The sequence below is a fragment of the Nylanderia fulva genome, unplaced genomic scaffold, assembly GCF_048542155.1.
Source record: "Nylanderia fulva isolate GAGA-0341 unplaced genomic scaffold, ASM4854215v1 Scaffold115, whole genome shotgun sequence".
NCBI lineage: Eukaryota > Metazoa > Arthropoda > Insecta > Hymenoptera > Formicidae > Nylanderia > Nylanderia fulva.
This window is the reverse complement of record NW_028189355.1, coordinates 111,269-131,830: the sequence shown is the minus strand read 5'-3', so window position 1 is coordinate 131,830 and position 20,562 is coordinate 111,269. Positions and strand designations below refer to the sequence as shown.

Here is a 20,562-nt window from a genome sequence, read left to right as displayed (position 1 = left end):
TACGATTTTCCCATAGTTAACGATCTTCTAGAGCTGTGGAAAAAATATTGTACTGAATTCGCCGAGTTAAGGGAAATACGCATTCCACGATGGACCGGCATGCAATCAACAATTTTAGCCGTCGAATTGCACGGTTTCGCCGACGCTTCGAGTCATGCGTACGCGGTCGTCGTTTATCTCAGACTCCTCCATTCGCTCAACGAATTCTCCGTGGTATTATTAACCGCGAAATTAAAGGTAGCATCTATTAAAACAATTAGCATACCACGCTTAGAGTTAAATGCAATCGTCTTATTAACGCGGTTATTTTCATTTGTTATAAAATCGTTAAATCTGCCGCACATTCCATTATATGGATGGACTGATTCCTCCGTTGCTCTCGCGTGGTTACGCGAACATCCATCTAAATACGTCGCGAACCGCGTATCGGAAATACAAACGCGACTGCCCTCCGTTAAATCATGTCCGGTCTAAGGAAAATCCCGCAGATTGCGCATCGCGAAATTTATTGCCAACGCAGTTATACGACCTTGAACTTTGGTGGCACGACCCATCCTGGCTACACACTTCTTCCACTCAATGGCCGATTCATGATACACTACACCTCGAGTCCGCTGCTAATCGCGATACTATCGAATCGGAATTACGAACGGCAATCGTATGTCACGCTCAAAACAAAACCGAATGGGAGTACCATATGAAGTCTCCAGTTGGAAAAAACTGATTCGAGTTACCGCTTATCAATCGAGTCACGCGTTTTATCAATCATTTAAAAAATACAACCGCAAGGTCACAAGCAACAAAATTATCATTAACCGTCGACAAAGCAAAAACAGCCTCCTTATTTTGGCTCTGGTATACAAGAACGTCATTTTTCGATTTAAGCGTTACGCCATAATCATTTATTTCCTAAATCTAGCCCATTGGACCTCTCCATCCTTTTGTCGGAGAAGAAAAATTAATTCGCCTTGATGGGCGGATTGAAAATTCTCCATTGAATTTCTCCGAACGATATCTAATTATATTGCCTAAACACCGAATTTCAGAATTATATTGATTAATAACGCATACAAGGTCGTATTACACGGCGGCGCGTAGTTGACCTTGCGAATTTCACGACAAAATTACTGGATCATTACAGTACGTTCCAGCGTTAAAAAACATATCCGCGAATACGTTTAATGTGCTCGCGAACGTACTCGTCCTTCGCAACAGTTCATGGAAAATCTACCCTCTCCGTGCGTCACTCCGTCGGCTCCATTCAAATACACGGAAGTTGATTATGCCGGACCGATCAATATAATACCGTACGTCGGCAGAGGTCAGCGACCGCGAAAATATTATATTGCCGTATTTATTTGTTTAGCAACAAAGGCCATACATTTATAGAGTATGTAGACGATTACACCATTTCAGGGATTCTCGCTGTCTTTAAGCGTTTTACTAGTCGGCGAGGTCTTCCGTCTGACATGTACAGTGATAACGGTACTAATTTTCGCGGAGCGGATCGCGAATTAACGATCACGTTTTGAAAAATCACGGCCGATACTTCTTTTCAAAACACGATGGCTAACCATCAAGTAAAGTGGCATTTTATACCTCCTGGTGCATTTCGGCGGACTTTGGGAAGCTGACGTAAAAGGATTTAAATATCATTTTAAGTGAATAATCAGAACTCACTCTATCGCAGCTTGAGTTCGCTACGCTATTGTGTCAGATAGAAGCCTGCTTAAATTTACGACCAATTTCAGCGTTACGTGATGATCCGAGCGATTTTTCCGCCTTGACTCCCGTCACTTTTGAATAGGGCGACCATTATTAAGTGCATCGGAGAATTCAGTATTAGATATCGAGATGAATCGGTTGTCTCGATAGCAACAAACGCGATCGTTTCTCAAACAGATATGGCGCGCTTGGTCGTCTAATTATTTGCACACATTACAGCAACGAGATAAATGGCAGGAAACAAACAAAAAGAAATAAAAGTCACCGAACTTGTTTTAATAAAAAAATAATCTGCTTCCTCCGGCGAAATGGGACCTCGCGCGAGTAACAGAAGTCCATCCAGGAGCAGATAAGCATGTTCGCGTGGTTACTCTACGTACTGCTAAAACGACTTTTAGACGAGCAATCACTCAAGTCTGTCAATTATCAATAAAAGTTGACTCTTAATCGCAATTGAAATTGCATATTGTTAAAAAATTTATTTAGTTATATTAATATTTAGTTGTATTATTTAGTTATATTATTTAGTTATATTATTTAGTTATATTAACATTCTGAATGATTGTAAGAAAACCTTATCTCATTACAACTTATGCGAATAATTTATCATGTAATCTGCTTATAAACGTGCCGAACGTATAAATCTCTTTGAACCGTTAATTGTAAAAAATTTCTTGAATGCAAATAAATAATTTTGATGTAAATTGTAAACTGCACATCAAACACTACGTCATTAATGGTCATTTCGTTACTTACCCGGTATACGAGGCGGGCGGAATGTTCGCGAGAGTAATACGTTTTTATTTCGTATTAAAAGGACTTGGTATTATTCTCCGTTCGACATCGTTCGCATCAATATAATACGCTTTGGATATATACGCGCGTCGCGAGTGCTTAGGAGGAACGATGCGGGAATTAATTAAAGTTATGCAATGATTGTACTTAACTGAATATATTCTTCAAGACAAGTGGTACGCGTGAATACATAAACTTGATTCGCTCGGATTAATAAAGTAATGCGTCCGTGCGCGGCGACTATCGAAGACGGTATATCGTTATCTCAAAAATCTCCTATTTATACCTTGCCTCCTAAAACGCCCTTCGCTAGGCTTCGAGAGGCTTCGCGAATTTTCTATCTATTTTTTTCTTCTTTGTTTCTGTCCTACTCGTCTTTCGTCTCGTCTGTAATATTATATTTATATTTACTTGTGCCTTTGTCCTTTTCGTATATGTCAGTGTTCGTATTCGTATGCGTGTTTTCCTTATTAATCTCAGGGAAGTATGTGACGATGTAATCGCCACAGTACTCCCCCGCCAGTGCTATACCGATAGCACGATACGTTTGCGTGATGCACTGTTTCGCAAAAGTTTTTTTTTTTTTTTTTTTTTTTTTTTTTTTTTTTTTTTTTTTTCGATGGCAGACCGAGACGAATGTTACCATTTGCTCGCCGTTATAAATTCGAGCGCCAAGTCGAGAATAAATATGACGTGACAAAAAAATAAATAATAAATAAATAATAATAAATAACAATGATGTAATAAATAAATGCTAATAAATACCGACAACCTATACGTGAAGAATTTCGCTGTACTTAACGTTATTCTGTCGCTCGTCGCTCTCGGTCTGAGACTCGTCCATTTAAATTACAAGAATAAATATAAAATGCAGAATATACAAGCTCTCGATACGCGTCAAATTTTTCTTCTCGCTTTTCGCGGCTTAAGTCGCTGTTGCCGTGTATACATAAATTTTCGCCGATAACACAAATCAAAGAAATTTGAAATCGCGAATACTAGTCAAAAAAAAATTAAAGAGTCGCGAACCGTATACTTAAAATTTTTTTTTTTTTTTTTAATATTTCCGTTTCGCGGTGATTTCTCCCGGGTTTGCTGCACATCCTGGCTCCCTGGTGCTACAGGCCCGCCTGGAAACGACTCGGGAATCGGACCTTTCTTCCCGCTCTCGTTGTTCTCTGGCTCTCTCGGGGCAGCGGCCTCGCGTCCTCTCGCGCGCCTCGCTGCTCGACCTCGGTGTCCCGGTCTCGTGCCGTCGACTCTGCCGGGCTGTTGTTTTCTGGCTCGCTCTGCAAAATATAAGCCGGTTTAAGACGGTCTATTGAGACCGTTTTCTCTTTGCCGTGCATACGCACGACAAAGACTTTGTCGCCTCGGCTGATGACTGCGTACGGCCCCTCGTACGGCGCCTGCAACATCTTTTTCGGTCCTTCGTGTCGCACGAACACCTGTTCGGCCGTCGCTAGGTCCTTGTAAAGGAACGGCCGTCGCTCCCCGTGCCGGGTGCCGTCCACCGGTCGCAGCTCCTCGAACTGCTCCCTCAGCGTCCTTGCGAAGTCGGCCGCGTCGTCCTCGCTGTCCACAGGTCGTCGACTCAGGAATTGCCCCGGGATCCTCAGCGTCTGGCCGTACACCAGCTCCGCTGCGGTCGCCTGCAGGTCGTCTCTCCACGCTGCTCGGATCCCGAGCAGCACCGTCGGCAGCGCCTCCGTCCAGCGATCATTCTGCCGGCATTTGATTGCCGCCTTGAGCTGGCGATGCAACCTCTCGACCATGCCATTGGCCTGCGGGTGGTACGCCGTCGTCCTCAGGTGCCGTACTCCTGTCATCTCGCTCAGCCGTCGAAAGAGATGGGACTCGAATTGGCGCCCCTGGTCCGTTGTTACTCGCACGGGCGCCCCGAATCTGCAAATCCATCCCTCGTAAAACGCTCTTGCGACCGTCTCCGCCTCCTGGTCTCGTAGTGCGAACGCCTCCGGCCACCGTGTGAAGCGGTCCACGCACGTGAGACAGTATCGCATGCCCTCTGAGACGGGCATCACGATAATGTCCAGGTGTACGTGCTCGAATCTGCTCGATGGTACTGCAAATCTTCCTAATGGCGCCGAGACATGTCGAGTGACCTTCGAACGTTGACAGGGCACGCATGCACGCGCCCAGCTGCGGCAGTCAGCGTTCATCGACGGCCAGACGCAGCGCTGCGCCACGAGTCTGCCCGTCGCCTTGATTCCTGGGTGTGCCAGGTCGTGCACCAAGTTGAATGCGGCCCGCCGAAAGGGTCTTGTCAAAAACGGTCGCGGTGTCGATGTCGTCGTATCGCAGTAGACTTGTATCCCCGTTCCGGGAATCTGCACTTTCTCAAGTTTTATTCCGGTCTCTCGCCTTGTATAATCGTCGAGTTCTTTGTCAGTCCCCTGCGACTCCGCCAGTGCAGCGTAGTCCAGGGGAGAATTCAGCTCCTCGACTCGTGATAACGCATCCGCCACGACGTTCTCCTCGCCTGTCACGTGCCGGATGTCGGTTGTGAACTGCCCGATGAGGTCCAAGTGGCGGAACTGCCGCGGCGTGCTCTTCTCTGGTCGTTGACGAAAAGCGTAGATCAAAGGTTTGTGATCCGTGTAGATCACAAACGCGCGCGCCTCCAGCATGTATCGAAAGTGTTTGACCCCCAGGTAGATTGCCAGCAGTTCTCTGTCGAACGCGCTGTACTTCATCTCGGATGGGCTTAGCTTCTTCGAGAAGAAGGCTAACGGCTCCCATCCGTCGCTGCCATGCTGTTGCAAAGTCGCGCCGATGCTCTGCTCCGACGCGTCAGTGAACAGGGCGAGCTCTGCGTCTATCCTGGGGTGTCGCAAGAGCGCGGCCTGTGCCAAGCTCTCTTTCGAATTCTTGAATGCCTCCTGCGCTCGCGGCGTCCACGATATCGCCGCTTTTCCTTTGATGTTGCCGTGGAGGAGATCGTTCAACGGCGCCAGCATTTCGGCAGCTCTCGGCAGGAATCGTCGGTAGAAGTTGAGCATGCCTAGGTAGCGTCGCAGCTCCTTCGCCGTTCCTGGCTCTCGACACGCGAGGATCGCCTCCACACGTGTCGGCAGCGGTCGTGTTCCCCCGTCGGAAACTTCGTATCCCAGGAACTCTACCTTCTGCTGTCCGAATACGCACTTCGCGGGGTTGATGGTCACCCCGTATTCCCGCAGACGTTCGAATACTGCTCTAAGATGGTTTCGATGCTCCTCTTCCGACGTTGACGCGACCAGAATGTCATCGACGTACGCGTAACAAAAGTCTAATCCGCGTAAGACTTCGTCGATGAATCTCTGAAACGTCTGCGCCGCGTTTCTCAATCCGAATGACATGTACGGAAATTCGTACATGCCAAACGGTGAGGTGATCGCCGTCTTCGGGATATGCTCCTCCGCCACTGGAATCTGGTGGTACGCCCGCACCAGATCTATCGTTGAGAATAGTTTTTTTCCTCCGAGGGCCTGTGCAAAATCCTGGATATGTCGCACAGGATACCGGTCCGGAATCGTCCTCGCGTTGAGTGCCCTATAATCGCCGCAAGGTCGCCATTCTTCGCCCTTTTTCGGCACCATGTGTAAGGGCGCCGACCAACTGCTCTTCGAAGGTCGCGCGATTCCGGTCTCAACCATCCGTCGGAACTCCTTTTTCGCGGCCGCGAGTCGATCCGGAGCGAGTCTTCGTGGTCGGCACACGACCGGCGGTCCCGGCGTCGTTTCAATAAAATGTCGCGTGGCGTGGATCGTCTCTTGTATTTGCCTGCGCGGCCTCGTAATGTCCGCGTATTCCACCAACAACCGATGGTACGGCGTCTCCCCTGTGATCGTTTTAATATGCGGTACGTTGCAATGGATACAACGCCCGCGTGCGGTCAAGCTCGTCAGCTGATCGACGAGGCGAGAATTGCGCAGATCCACGAGGAGGCCATAATGCGCGAGGAAATCGGCACCGATTATTGGTTTCGACACGTCCGCGATCACGAAACGCCACGTAAAAGCCCGTCGCAATCCGAGATTCAAAGTCATGTTTTCCGTCCCGTATGTGTATATTGGTGTGCCGTTGGCGGCCGATAACTCGTAGGTCGATCTCTGTCGTGGCCCTCGAACCATCTTTCGAGGGAACACGCAGAGATCCGCGCCCGTGTCAACTAAAAAATTCGTTTTCGTGTTTGTGTCCGTCACGAATAAGCGGCGCGCACTATGTTCCGGGTCGCTTGCCGCCTCTAACGTCCCGTTCCTGCGTTTCCCGGCATCTGCATCGAGCAGGGTGGTCTGCACTGCCGTGCCTCCGCTCCAAACTGCCAATGATACCAGCATACGCCGCTGGCCGGTGGACCACGGCTGCTGGATCGCGCTCGCGGGCGTGAACGTGAACGCGAACGAGGTCGCGAACGACGTCGATCATCGTCGCGATATCGGTTATCGCCAATGGATTCAATCGACTTACGTATAGCCGTCAGCTGTTCTGCCATCTCTTGCTGCATCGCAAGCCGCATTTGCGCCAGTCGCACCTCCATCCTGGCTTCCAAGGCCCCGGGATCGCTCGCGCCTTGCGTCTGCGGTGGCACAAATTTTGACGCCTCGGCCACTTGAAACGCCGGTGCCCGGGTCGCCTCAACGATCGCATCCGCTATATCGGCCAGCTGTTCGATCGTGTCCGCCGTGCGCGTCACCAGATGCGGCTGAATGTAAGCCGGCAATCGGCTAAGCCAGATCGTCCGCAAAACGGGGTCGCCAACCACGTTTCCAGCGAGGCCGCGGAGGTGTCTCAAAAATTGAGACGGCTTGCGATCTCCAATCTCTTCATGTTCCAGGAGCCTCCGGGTCTTGTGCTCCTGTGACAGGCTCAGACGCTTGACCAGCTCCGTCTTCAATGTTTCGTACGCGTGCTCCGCAGGCGGGTTCATGATGATATCTCGCACCTCGGCAGTGTAATTCGGCCCGATGGATGTTAGGGCGTAGCCGAATTTTGTAGCATCGACCGTGATTCCGGCGGCCTGGAAACTCCGGTCAACGATATTAAACCAGAGCTCCGGATCCGAAGGCGTAAACTCTGGCATTCGCATGCCAACACGGTTTATCTCGGGAGCGGTGAAAAAGTATCCCGGCGGCTGCTCCAACCTGGCCGCCTGCATCGCACTCGAGGCCGCCTGCATCGTGATCGGGGCTGCCTGCTGCACTTGCACACGCGGCTGCTCGTACGCTCGCGCCTCCGTCTCTACGCGCGAACCGATCACTCCATCGTCTCGCGTCACAATCATGTCAAATAGTTTTCTTTTTTTTACACGCAACTGGTCACTATCACTTTTCCCGGGTCCGATCGAATAGATCGTCTCACCGGTCGTCACAATAAAAAGTAAAAAATGTACCGCTCTCTCACGCGAGCACAAAAGAATCGCGAATTCCCGCTCTCTCGCGATCACGTCGGGACGTCACCACTTTGGATATATACGCGCGTCGCGAGTGCTTAGGAGGAACGATGCGGGAATTAATTAAAGTTATGCAATGATTGTACTTAACTGAATATATTCTTCAAGACAAGTGGTACGCGTGAATACATAAACTTGATTCGCTCGGATTAATAAAGTAATGCGTCCGTGCGCGGCGACTATCGAAGACGGTATATCGTTATCTCAAAAATCTCCTATTTATACCTTGCCTCCTAAAACGCCCTTCGCTAGGCTTCGAGAGGCTTCGCGAATTTTCTATCTATTTTTTTCTTCTTTGTTTCTGTCCTACTCGTCTTTCGTCTCGTCTGTAATATTATATTTATATTTACTTATGCCTTTGTCCTTTTCGTATATGTCAGTGTTCGTATTCGTATGCGTGTTTTCCTTATTAATCTCAGGGAAGTATGTGACGATGTAATCGCCACAACGCTTTGTAATCGAGCTTTGTTTTGATTCAGACTTTGATTATCCTTTAACCGTTTTCGCATGTCGCGATGACTTAGGAGGCACGATAAGGGAATTAATAACGTGATGCAGTGATTATAATTAACTGAATATATATTCTTCCATGCAAACTGTAAGTGTTAATACATATACGTATATCGCTCGGATTAAATAAAGTGCGTCCGTGCGCGGCGACTGTCGAAGACGGAATCTTCTACATGTCAAAAATGTTTTTCCTATCTTGCCTCAAAACGCCCTTCGATAGGCTTCGAGAGGCTTCGCGAATTTTCTATCTGTTTTACTTCTTTGCTTCTCTGCTACTCGTCTTTCGTCTCGTCTGTTATATTTTATTTATGTTTATTTGTGTCTTTGTCCTTTTCGTATATGTGAGTGTCCGTATTCGTATGCGTGTTTTCCTTGTTAATTTCAGGGAAGTATGTGACGATGTAATCGCCACAGTACTCCCGCCAGTGCTATACCGATAGCACGACATCGCCCGAATATGCGCTGTTCCCACGATAATTTCTTCGCTGGCGGACCAAGACGAATCCTACAATTTTGCTCGCAGTTGTACTGAATTCGAAAGACCAGAATAAATATAATGTGACGACAAAATAATAATAAATAATAATAAATAACAATGATATGGTCATAACATGCTATTCTAACGCACGTCGCTCTCGGTCCGAGACTCGTCAATTTAATTCTACTTGAATAAAACAAAACGCAGAATCTATATACAGATTTCTAATATGTCGAATTCGTTTATGTTTCGTTTGCGTTCCGCGGCTCGTGTCGATTACACTAAAACAAAAAAACTTTTCTCGGGAACAAACATCAAAAAGAAAATTAAATCGCGAGAAATATATAAGTCCCTTTTTTTTATATTTTTCGCGGCGGTTTCTCACGGCTCCCGACGCACATCCTGGCTCCTCGTCGTCACAGGCCCGCCTGGAATCGACTCGAGAATCGGACCTTTCTTCCCGCTCTCGTCGTTCTCTCGCTCTCTCGGGGCAGCGGTCTCGCGTCCTCTCGCGCGCTTCGCTGCTCGACCTCGGTGTCCTGGCCTCGCGCCGTCCGTCCGTCGGCCGCCCCCTCTCGGCTCCGTGTCGCCGACTCTGCCGAGCTGCTATCTCCTGCTTCGGGCTGTAAAATGTAAGCGGGTTTTAGCCTGTCTATTGAGACAGTTTTCTCCTTGCCGTGCATACGCACGACAAAGACTTTGTCGCCTCGGCTGACCACTGCGTACGGCCCCTCGTACGGCGCCTGCAGCATCTTTTTGGGCCCCTCGCGTCGCACGAACACCTGTTCGGCCGTCGCCAGGTCCTTGCAAATGAACGGCCGTTGCTCCCCGTGTCGGGTACCGTCCACCGGTTGTAGCTCCTCGAATTGCTCACACAGCGTCCTTGCGAAGTCGGCAGCGCCGTCCTCGCTTTCCGCAGGCCGTCGGCTCAGGAACTGCCCGGGGATCCTCAGCGTCTGGCCGTACACCAGCTCCGCTGCGGTCGCCTGCAGGTCGTCTCTCCACGCTGCTCGGATCCCGAGCAGCACCGTCGGCAGTACCTCTGTCCAGCGATCTTCCTGCTGACATTTGATAGCCGCTTTGAGCTGGCGATGGAACCGCTCGACCATTCCGTTTGCCTGCGGGTGGTACGCCGTCGTCCTCAGTTGCTGCACTCCTGTCAGTTCGCTGAGCCGCCGAAAAAGACGGGACTCGAACTGGCGGCCCTGGTCCGTCGTGATCCGTAGAGGCGCCCCAAACCGGCAGATCCACCCCCCGTAGAAGGCCCTCGCGACCGTCTCCGCCTCCTGATCTCGTAACGGGAACGCCTCAGGCCATCGTGTGAAACGGTCCACGCACGTCAGGCAATATCGTTTGCCCTCCGAGACCGGCATCAAGATGATATCCAGGTGGATATGCTCGAACCTGCTGGATGGCGCAGCAATTGTTCCGAGCGGCGCCGACACGTGTCATGATACCTTTGATTGTTGGCAAGGCACACATGCTCGAGCCCAGACCCGGCAGTCGGCGCTCATAGACGGCTAAACGTAGCGCTGCGCCACGAGCTTGCCCGTCGCCTTTATCCCTGGATGCGCCAAATTGTGTACTAGGTCAAATGCGGCCCGGCGAAAAGGCCTTGTCAAAAATGGTCGTGGTGTTGTTGTTGCTGTGTCGCAATAAATTTCTCTCCCGATTCCGGGAATCTCTACTTTTTCGAGCTTCAGCGCGGACTCTCGCCGTAGGTATTCTCCGATCTCCTCGTTCTTCTCCTGCGATTCCGCCAACGCGGCGTAATTCAGGGGAGAATTGAGCTCCTCGATCCTCGACAACGCGTCGGCCACGTTTTCCACGCCCGCCACGTGTCGAATGTCGGTGGTGAACTGCCCGATGAAGTCCAGGTAGCGGAACTGTCGCGGCGTGCTCTTCTCGGGCTTCTGGCGGAATGCGTAGATGATTGGTTTGTGGTCCGTGTATATCGTGAACGTGCGGGCCTCCACCATGTGCCGAAAGTTCTTCACCGCCAGGTAAACTGCCAACAGCTCTCGGTCGAACGCGCTGTATTTCGTTTCGGCTGGGCTTAGCCTTTTCGAGAAAAACGCCAATGGTTCCCAGCCGTCATTGCCTCGTTGTTGTAACGACGCGCCGATGCTTTGTTCGGACGCGTCGGTAAACAAAGCGAGCTCCGTGTTCACCCTGGGGTGTCTCAACAGTGCAGCTTGGGCTAGATTTGTCTTCGATGCCTCGAATGCCTGTTGAGCCCGCGCCGTCCACGATATCGTCGCCTTTTCTTTAATATTTCCCTGTAGAAGGTCGTTCAGGGGCGTCAATGCCTCGGCGGCCCTGGGCATGAACCTCCTATAGAAGTTTACCATGCCCAAATATCTCCGAAGCTCCTTCGCCGTCCTCGGCGACTGCATCGTCAGTATCGCCTCCACCCGCGCCGGCAGCGGGCAAGTTCCTCCTTCGGAAACCTCGTATCCGAGAAATTCCACGCTACTCTGGCCGAATTTACACTTCGCGGGGTTGATGATGACCTCGTATTCTCGAAGGCGCTCGAACAACATCCGCAGGTGTTCGCGATGTTCTTCCTCCGATGATGACGCGACGAGGATGTCATCGATGTACGCGTAACAAAAATCGAAATCGCGCAGAAATTGTCTATGAAGCGCTGGAATGTCTGCGCCGCGTTGCGTAATCCGAATGACATGTACGGAAATTCGTACATGCCGAACGGCGTGGTGATCGCCGTTTTCGGCACGTCTCTTTCCGCCACCGGAATCTGATGATACGCGCGCACCAAGTCCAACGTTGTAAAGACTGTCTTTCTGGCGAGAGCCTGCGCGAAATCTTGTATGTGTCGCACCGGGTAGCGATCAGGAATCGTTCGCGCGTTTAACGCCCTGTAATCTCCGCAGGGCCGCCATTCCTCGCCCTTCTTTGGCACCATGTGCAGGGGAGCCGACCAGCAACTATTCGAAGGTCGCGCGACCCCGGCTTCCACCATTTTCCGAAATTCTCGCTTTGCCGCCGCCAATCGGTCCGGAGCGAGTCTCCGCGGCCTGCACGCGACGGGCGATCCCGGTGTCGTTTCTATATAATGCTGCGTGGCATGGATCGCGCCTCTCGGACGCCCGTCCGGCCTCGCGATGTCGGCGTACTGCTCCAGCAATCGGTGGTACTGAGTCTCTTCCGTAATTGTCTACGCTGGGTGCATCACACCGGATGCAACGTCCACGCGCGGTTAGACTCGTCAGTTGATCGATCAACCGCGATCCGCGTAAGTCCACCAGCAGTCCGTAATGCGCGAGAAAATTGGCGCCGATTATCGGTCTCGAGACATCCGCGACCACGAACTGCCACGAAAATGCCCGTCGTAATCCGAAATTTAATTGTAAAGTCTCTGTTCCGTACGTAAAAATCGGTGTACTGTTGGCGGCCGAAAGTTCGTAGGTGGATCTCTGTCGTGGTCCTCGAACCATCTTCCGAGGGTACACGCAGAAATCCGCACCCGTGTCGATTAAAAAGGTCACTTTGGAAGTCGCGTCGGTCACAAATAGGCGTCGCGTACCGTGGCCTGAGTCGCTCGCCGCCACTAGCGACCGGCCCCTGCGTTTCCCTGCTGCATCGAGCAGGGTGCTCTGCATTGTCTGGCGTCCGCCCCGAATCACTGGCAAGTGATACCAGCACATCCCACTGGCCGGCGGATCGCGACCTCCCGATCGCGCGCGCGGGCGCGAACGCGAACGCGAACGCGGACGACGTCGGTCGTCATCGCGACCCCCTCGGTAGCGCTCACTGCCGATCGCCTCAATTGATTTCCGAATTGCCGCCATCTGCTCCGCGATCTCCTGCTGCATCGTCAGCCGCATCTGCGCCAGCCGCACCTCGAATCTTGCCTCCAGAGACGCGGGATCACTCGCGCTCTGCCCCTGAGGCGCCACGGCTCTCGTCGCTTCCGCCACTTGGAACACCGGCGCCCGGGTCGCCTCGATTATCGCGTCCGCGATGTCCGCCAACTGTTCTGGCGTGTCCCCCGTTCGCGTCACTAAATGCGGCTGAATGTACGCCGGCAGCCGACTTAGCCAGATCGTTCGTAGGACCTGGTCGCCCACGACACTTCGAGGACTAAAATACAGAGCACAGCGTATCATTTACAAAAAGTAGCAAAAATATTTAGACATTGATATCAACATTTGTAAGTTTATGAAAAAAGTACAAGCTAATTTAGAACATTGTTTGGAAATTCATCTAAAACAATAAATTAAGATATGTTCTAAGTTATATAAGTAATAAAACTTTATTTTTGTTTGCACACAACCCGCTGGGCAAAATTTACATTTGTCATACAACAAATATAATACCGATCTAATACATGCGTTAAACGACAAGTTTGTTCTAATAAACATTATAGTGAATTTGACTATTCAGCTAGCGCGGGGCCGATCAAACCACGGGGCTACGTGCAACGCACCGTTCGTACGGCCCTGACGAGAACGTCCGATTCTTGGACGAACCACGAACCACTCACGAGTAATTCGAATCCCGACGATTATGGTTACATGGATAAGATATACATATAACAAGGCTCAGTAGCGCACATACAAGATGGTCAAAGAATGGCGAAAAGTGCGAGAACGAGAGAAAAGTTTTAATAATGGAGGCTTTCGCGCACATGACAATGATGAAGTATTACGTACACGTGTACGAGGTACCCTTCAATTTACTTTTAATTTCGATCGGATTATCGAGACGGAGGAAGATTCAACAGCAGTCAATTTTAAGGAGGATTTTGATCGATGATTGGATGCTAAACCGCTTGTCAGCGGTATCTCAAGGATGGTAAAAGTCGAATGAGAGAAACATAGATTCAAATGTCACTCAACTAGAGTGACAGTTTTTTTTTAGCTAATCAAGATTTTAAAAGGACGCGTGGAGAAGCGAAGAGTAGGTGGAGGAAAAGTACAAGAAACGAAGGAGGAAGAGAACAGGAAGAGAAAGGAGGAAGGAACAGGAAGGTCAGCGAAAGGAGAAAGAAAAAGGAAGGAGGAGAACAAGAACAAAGGAAGAAGAGGACAGGAGAGAGGAAATAGGAAGGAGAAAAGGAAGAGAATGAGGGGCGAGAAAAGAATATTTGCAGGGGGCCAGGGGAGATATTGATAGGATTGTTTGTCAGGAGAGATGATTCAAAGAAAGGAGGAAGAAGGGGAACAGGGAGGAGAAAGGACGGGGAGAAGGAAGGTAAGGGACATAGAAAAAATTGTGAAGTCACATGAGGCCAGGAGAAGAGGATGAGGATGATTGTAAAATAGAATAAGGTTGGGTTATTGTAAAAATAAGAAAATAGGGGGAAGGGGGATAGGATGGTCTAATTGTCTGATTACGGTAAGAAGGTTTAGTGTATGGGTAGAAAGAGGAGGTAAAGGAGGTCAACAAGGTACTGAAAAGAATTGAGAGGACGGTGAAAGAAATGGGAGAAAAGAGAGAAAAGGAAAGGAAGGTGGGTGTGTTAAAGAAAATGCAGTAGAGTTAGGGGGGAGGACGGGAAGATAATTATGAGAATGAAGAGGGAAGGGGAAGAGGATAAGAAAGAATTATGATACGTGGGAAGGGGAAACAGAAGGAGGATGTTAGAAAGAACGAGGATGGAGAGAGGAGAAGGGAGCATAGTAATGGAGAGTAATGGGAGGATGTGAATAGATGAGGTAGAATGAGTTAAGGACGAGGAGGAAGAAAGGTTGAGAGGAGATAAAAAGGAAAAAGGGAAGGAGGAAGGGAAGGAGGGGGAAAAGCAAAGAGAATAGGAAGGGAAGAACAGGAAGAAGGGGAGATAAAGAGAGTAGAGAATTTGTTGATAATTTGTTAGTTGGTTGCTGGTTTTGTTGAAGAAAGAAGGGGAAGGGGGGAGGAAGGGAAATTAGAAATATTGTAAGGTCGCAAAAGGCCAGGTAAAGAGGTTGAGGAGGATTGTGAAGTAGGTTAAGGTGGGCGAAGGTGAGGGAGGGGAAAGGAGGAAGAAAGTAGGAAGTATGTTTCTATGTTAAAAGTAAAGGGGAAGAAGGAGTGCGGAGAAGAGGTCCCAGTCAAGCGCAAGACGTCAATGGCATTGGTAAGGGCTAGAAGGTACCTGCGACATTGGTCAGACGGTGGAAAAAGGAGAGAGAAGGAAGGAATCAGAGAGAGACATAGAAACATGAAGGCAAGAGGAAAAAGAGGAAAGGAATGGATGGAGGAAGAAGGGAAGAAGAGAATATTTGGTTAAGCAGCCATCGACAGGAAGAATCGAAGATGGATGGATAAAGGGTGCGTTCCGTTATGCACTGCAAGTACTGACAGTACTACCAATAGCGTTCCGATATAGATAGCAGTGCACTGCGAAAGTACTATCATGAGTATATGACGTCATTAATTTTGACGTTATTTCCTGTTGCGATTACTGCAACCGGCGAGGTAAAGCACTCGCAGTAATTAAGATGGCTACCTCCATGTGTACGATGGAACTAACTTTTAAATTCCATATCTGAATATAATGATACAATATTTTTAACGTAATTTTTACATTTTATTCTAGGTATTTTAATTTGTCGTCTCATTTCATTTATTAATTCCATTTCCAAATCGCTTTCACTTGATGACTCACTCGAATCATATATATTCTCGATTAAATTATATGTAATTAATGCAATAATGGTATTATCCATTTCACCAATTTTTCACTCGATGATTATTAGCGAAAAAGGTTAGTTAAAAGTCTGCTGAAAGCGTACTGTAGTGCGTTCCGTTTTACTATTTTGCAGTAGCTTCAAAGTGCACAAAATTAAAAAGGAACGCTGTCAACAGTACACTTGCATGACGTCATAGTGCCAGTACTTGCAGTGCATAACGGAACGCACCCAAAGACTAGGGGTGCGTTCCGTTATGCACTGCAAGTACTGGCACTATGACGTCATGCAAGTGTACTGTTGACAGCGTTCCTTTTTAATTTTGTGCACTTTGAAGCTACTGCAAAATAGTAAAACGGAACGCACTACAGTACGCTTTCAGCAGACTTTTAACTAACCTTTTTCGCTAATAATCATCGAGTGAAAAATTGGTGAAATGGATAATACCATTATTGCATTAATTACATATAATTTAATCGAGAATATATATGATTCGAGTGAGTCATCAAGTGAAAGCGATTTGGAAATGGAATTAATAAATGAAATGAGACGACAAATTAAAATACCTAGAATAAAATGTAAAAATTACGTTAAAAATATTGTATCATTATATTCAGATATGGAATTTAAAAGTTAGTTCCATCGTACACATGGAGGTAGCCATCTTGATTACTGCGAGTGCTTTACCTCGCCGGTTGCAGTAATCGCAACAGGAAATAACGTCAAAATTAATGACGTCATATACTCATGATAGTACTTTCGCAGTGCACTGCTATCTATATCGGAACGCTATTGGTAGTACTGTCAGTACTTGTAGTGCATAACGGAACGCACCCTAGGGATGGGCGATTTTGAATCGATATTTTAAAGAATCGATTCTTTTGTATCTCGATTTTTAAGATCGATTGTACAGTTTCGATTAATCCAATAAATCGATTCTTGAATCTAGAGATCGATTCTATAGTTAGGTTAGGCCTTTTGCATTAGGCCCGTTTTTCATTACGTCATATGTCACAGTCGGATGTTGGAACACGAGTTCTCATTGGATCATTGACTTTCGTCATCCGACTGCGACATACGACGTATTGTAAAAAAGGCTCAGAGATCTTCGAGAATAAGAGAGAGAGATAATAGGATCATGTGACCAGCTCGTGTCAGCTGTCAGCCAATCACAGAGCTAGTGATGTTAATCACGTGATATTATTGGCATCTCTTTCTTATTTATTTGAAGCTATCTGAGAAAGGTTATAAAAGGCATTAAAAGAACGAGCGAAAAATTTGAAATGGATAAAGTGAAAAAAAGTAGTGTATGGCAATATTTTATAAAAGAAAGCGAAAAGTTTGAAATGGGTAAAGTGAAAAGAAGTAGTGTATGGCAATATTTTATAAAAGATTCACATGGTGGTACTAAATGTACAACATGTACAAAAATTATAATAAGGAAATTAATGATTATTTCGACCATGCTGGCTCTTATTAATATTATTCGTCTTTATTAGATATGAAGTACACTACGTTTTGACCTTAAATTTAGGTCCTTTTCAAGTGCTAAAATTATAAAAAATCAATAGTTAGCGACGCAAAACTAAAACTAAATACAAGTCAATTCGTGCAAGAAGAGACAACAATGTACTTACTTAAAACAATTCTAATAAGCCACATTAAGATATAGAGATATAAATTATGATATAAAAAATTATAATAAAAAATTGTGCAATTATTTTGAATAATATTTAATATTCTTTAAAATTAAATTTAAAAATCGATTTTTGATGGATCGATTCTTTGACAATCGATTTTTTGGCAAATCAATTTTTAAATCTTCGATCTAGATCGATTTAAAAAATCGATACTTTTGAAAAAATCGCCCATTCCTAATAAAGACACAGGAAGAAAGAGGGAGGAGAGAGGCAGAGGAAGATTTTTTAAAGAATTGTGAGGTCGCTTAAGGTCAGGCTAAGGATGAGAAAGAGAGATTGTATAAGTGTTTGTAAGATATTGTAATATGGATGAAGTGAGGAGGGAAGTCCGGAATAAACATCTAATCTAATCTAATAATATTTTTTATAAACTCTATAGTATATTTTATACGAATACAATTTTTAGATAATCTATATATTTAGTAGTGTTTAAATAGTTTTTATATATTACTCTCAGCAGTATTTTTCTCTATTGTTTCTTTATAGTTTCCTTATAATTTTTTTTTAAAGACATGACCGCGCGTGATTAAAGAGAAGACATCTCCCGCTCGATCTCTTTCTCCTGGTCCTTCACTTGAGGCAAATGATCGAGAAGATGAGCGTATTGGAATCTTGTCCGCCTCAATATTTCCTTAATTTTCCTTATCCTCCCGCCGTCGAGGGCCACCGCATCCTCCGATCATTCGTCGACGTAAATTCTTCGACTGCACGTCTATACATCCCGACATTAAATTCTAGATTTTCGATCTCACCTTTCAATTCTGCACAGAAAAAATTAAATGTATAATTTTAAGAAAAATTAGATCACAAAAGGATAGAATATTAATAAGAGATGATGATGAAAATAGTATTTTTTAAAAATTTGATTTTCCTCTGAAAAACATTAGCGAATTAAATGCTAGTAGAAGAGTAATTGATGGACGAAAACAATACTAATATGCTTGTAAAAATAGAATTTATATAAAAAAAATAAAATTTTTATAAATATTATTATAAATATATTATTTTACTTTAATAGGTAATTGAATTATCAAAAATTGGTGGAGCTATGTATAAACATACTATTAAAAAAATGATTCAATTATTTTCTAATAAAGTGGCAGAACAATATAGTTGGATAGGATTAAAAGGAAAAAATAAATTTTTCTTACTACGTATTTCTGCTGCTATAATAAGTGAGTATTAATTTAATCTGTACATATTATTTGATAATTTACACATGCATATATACATATATGTAAAACTATATCATAAAATTTATTTTACAGAAGCAGTGCAAAAAACACAATACAATAACATTAAACAAAATTGAAACAATTATGAAGGCATGGCTTGTAAAAGCAAAATTTAGAAATGCTAAACAGGCAAAAAAACAATAAGCGCTATATATTAAGAGCCCTAGAACAAATAAATGAAGGAAAACGTCAGCCACTTGGATTTTTCTCGAGAAAACTCACAGAAACACAGACGAGATATAGCACATACGATCGTGAGTTATTGGCTATGTACACTGCTATACATTATTTTAAATACATGATTGAAGGCAGAGAAACAATAATATTCACGGACCACAAGCCGTTGACGTATGCTTTCGACCAGCGACCAACCAAAGCCACGCCACGACAACAAAGGCACTTGGATTTCATAGGCCAGTTCACGACGGATATACGACACATCTCAGGCCTGGACAACAACGTAGCTGACGCACTATCACGAATGAACGACATCACGTTGCCTGTCATCATCACGACAGAGGACATAGCGGCGGAACAGCAGACGGACGAGGAGCTTAAAAGCCTCCTCAAAAATCCAGGTGAACTGCAATTAAAACAATTACGATTAGAGGGTACGGAAACCACAGTATACTGCGACGTATCAACGGACAGCATCAGACCTTACATTCCAAAACCCCTAAGAAAGAGGATCTTCGATGTCGTCCATAATACAGCTCACTCCAGCGGCAGGGTGACTAGGAAGAACATAGCGTCCAAATTTGTGTGGCCGGCCATAAACAAGGACATCGGCGAATGGGCTCGTACATGCCTGCAATGTCAAAGGGCCAAAATTAGCAGACATGTTAGAAGGAAGCCGGAACACATTAAAGTACCAGAAGAGAGATTCGCACACATATACTTGGATATCGTAGGACCACTACCACCATCACGAGGTTACCGTTACTGTCTAACGATGATCGACAGGTTTACCAGACGGCCCCCCGGAGGCGGTTCCGATTCCAGACATCACCGTGGACACCATGGCAGACGCATTTTTCGGATCCTGGGTAGCACGATTCGGTTCACCAACTGTCATCACAACTGACAGAGGACCACAGTTTGAAGCACGATTGTTTAAGGCGTTAACAAAATTAATTGGTTGCAGGACACAACACACAACCGCGTACCACCCACAGGCAAACGGAACAATCGAACGCTGGCATCGTTCCCTGAAGACCGTAATCAAATGTCACGAGACGACCGACTGGGTAAAAGTCCTGCCCGTAGTGATGTTGGGACTGCGGAACGCATTAAAAGAAGACATCGGTACATCTGCTGCCGAACTCGTGTACGGGACGCAACTGAGGATACCCGGCGAATATTTCAGCCAGGAGGAGCCATCTCAGGACCCGTTTCCATTCCTGGAAAAATTACGACAGGCGATGCGGAAAATACGACCACGACAAACAGCACACCACGACAGACCACGAACATTCACACACAAGACACTGCACACATGCACACGTGTCTTTTTACGTGTAGACAAGTACTGTAGCGATCCCTTCATTGGACGAGCTACAACAGCGCCACGCAGCGACACCAACATCCGGCGCCAGCGGAAAGTTCCGGGTTTAAAGATGACTCGAATTTTTAGACTTTTGAAATCTAACAGTTGGATTCTTGCGAACGTTCGGAGTGACAATATAATAACGATAGTTTCCTTCGAACATTAACGAGTATTACGTTGTATAAATTCGTTCAATCGTGAATTACTTGATTAAAGCTATCAAGATAGAGACAAAAATTCCAATTTGTTAGAAACTGTAAATAATGTATTGTAAAAGTCTGCTGTTGCTATTTTCAAATGACTCAAGAGTTAAGCGTTAGTCTCTTTCTTTTGGATCCTCGTCTGGAAACTTCTCGAATGTTCTCTGTATGTCAAGTAACCGGTGTTTAAGACTGAATTTTTAAAGGCGAATTGGATGCCACAGGAGCCCGTACGCACTGCAAACGGTTCTCGCCAGGATTGGAGCGTTGTTAGGTGAAATTCAAC

The 20,562-nt window shown here is 46.4% G+C and overlaps 1 protein-coding gene and 1 long non-coding RNA gene across 3 annotated transcripts; both read right to left on the bottom strand.

The window, feature by feature from the left end:
- Positions 1 to 6,581: 6,581 nt before the first annotated feature.
- Positions 6,582 to 9,275, bottom strand: LOC146724813 (uncharacterized). Its single transcript, XM_085489256.1, has one exon. It carries the CDS (start codon positions 7,799 to 7,801, stop codon positions 6,764 to 6,766), a length of 1,038 nt encoding a protein of 345 aa, XP_085345382.1. The 5' UTR covers positions 7,802 to 9,275; the 3' UTR covers positions 6,582 to 6,763.
- An 8,140-nt stretch (positions 9,276 to 17,415) lies between these two features.
- Positions 17,416 to 20,323, bottom strand: LOC114929453 (uncharacterized). 2 transcript variants are annotated; one of them, XR_003819249.2, is made up of 4 exons: positions 19,421 to 20,323; positions 19,190 to 19,338; positions 18,865 to 19,113; positions 17,416 to 18,056 (listed from the first exon to the last, which is right to left on the bottom strand). It is a non-coding gene; the product is annotated as an uncharacterized LOC114929453 (long non-coding RNA). The 2 variants fall into 2 exon arrangements; XR_003819248.2 differs by having other exon boundaries at positions 17,417 to 18,056; positions 19,195 to 19,338; positions 19,421 to 20,302.
- Positions 20,324 to 20,562: the final 239 nt, after the last annotated feature.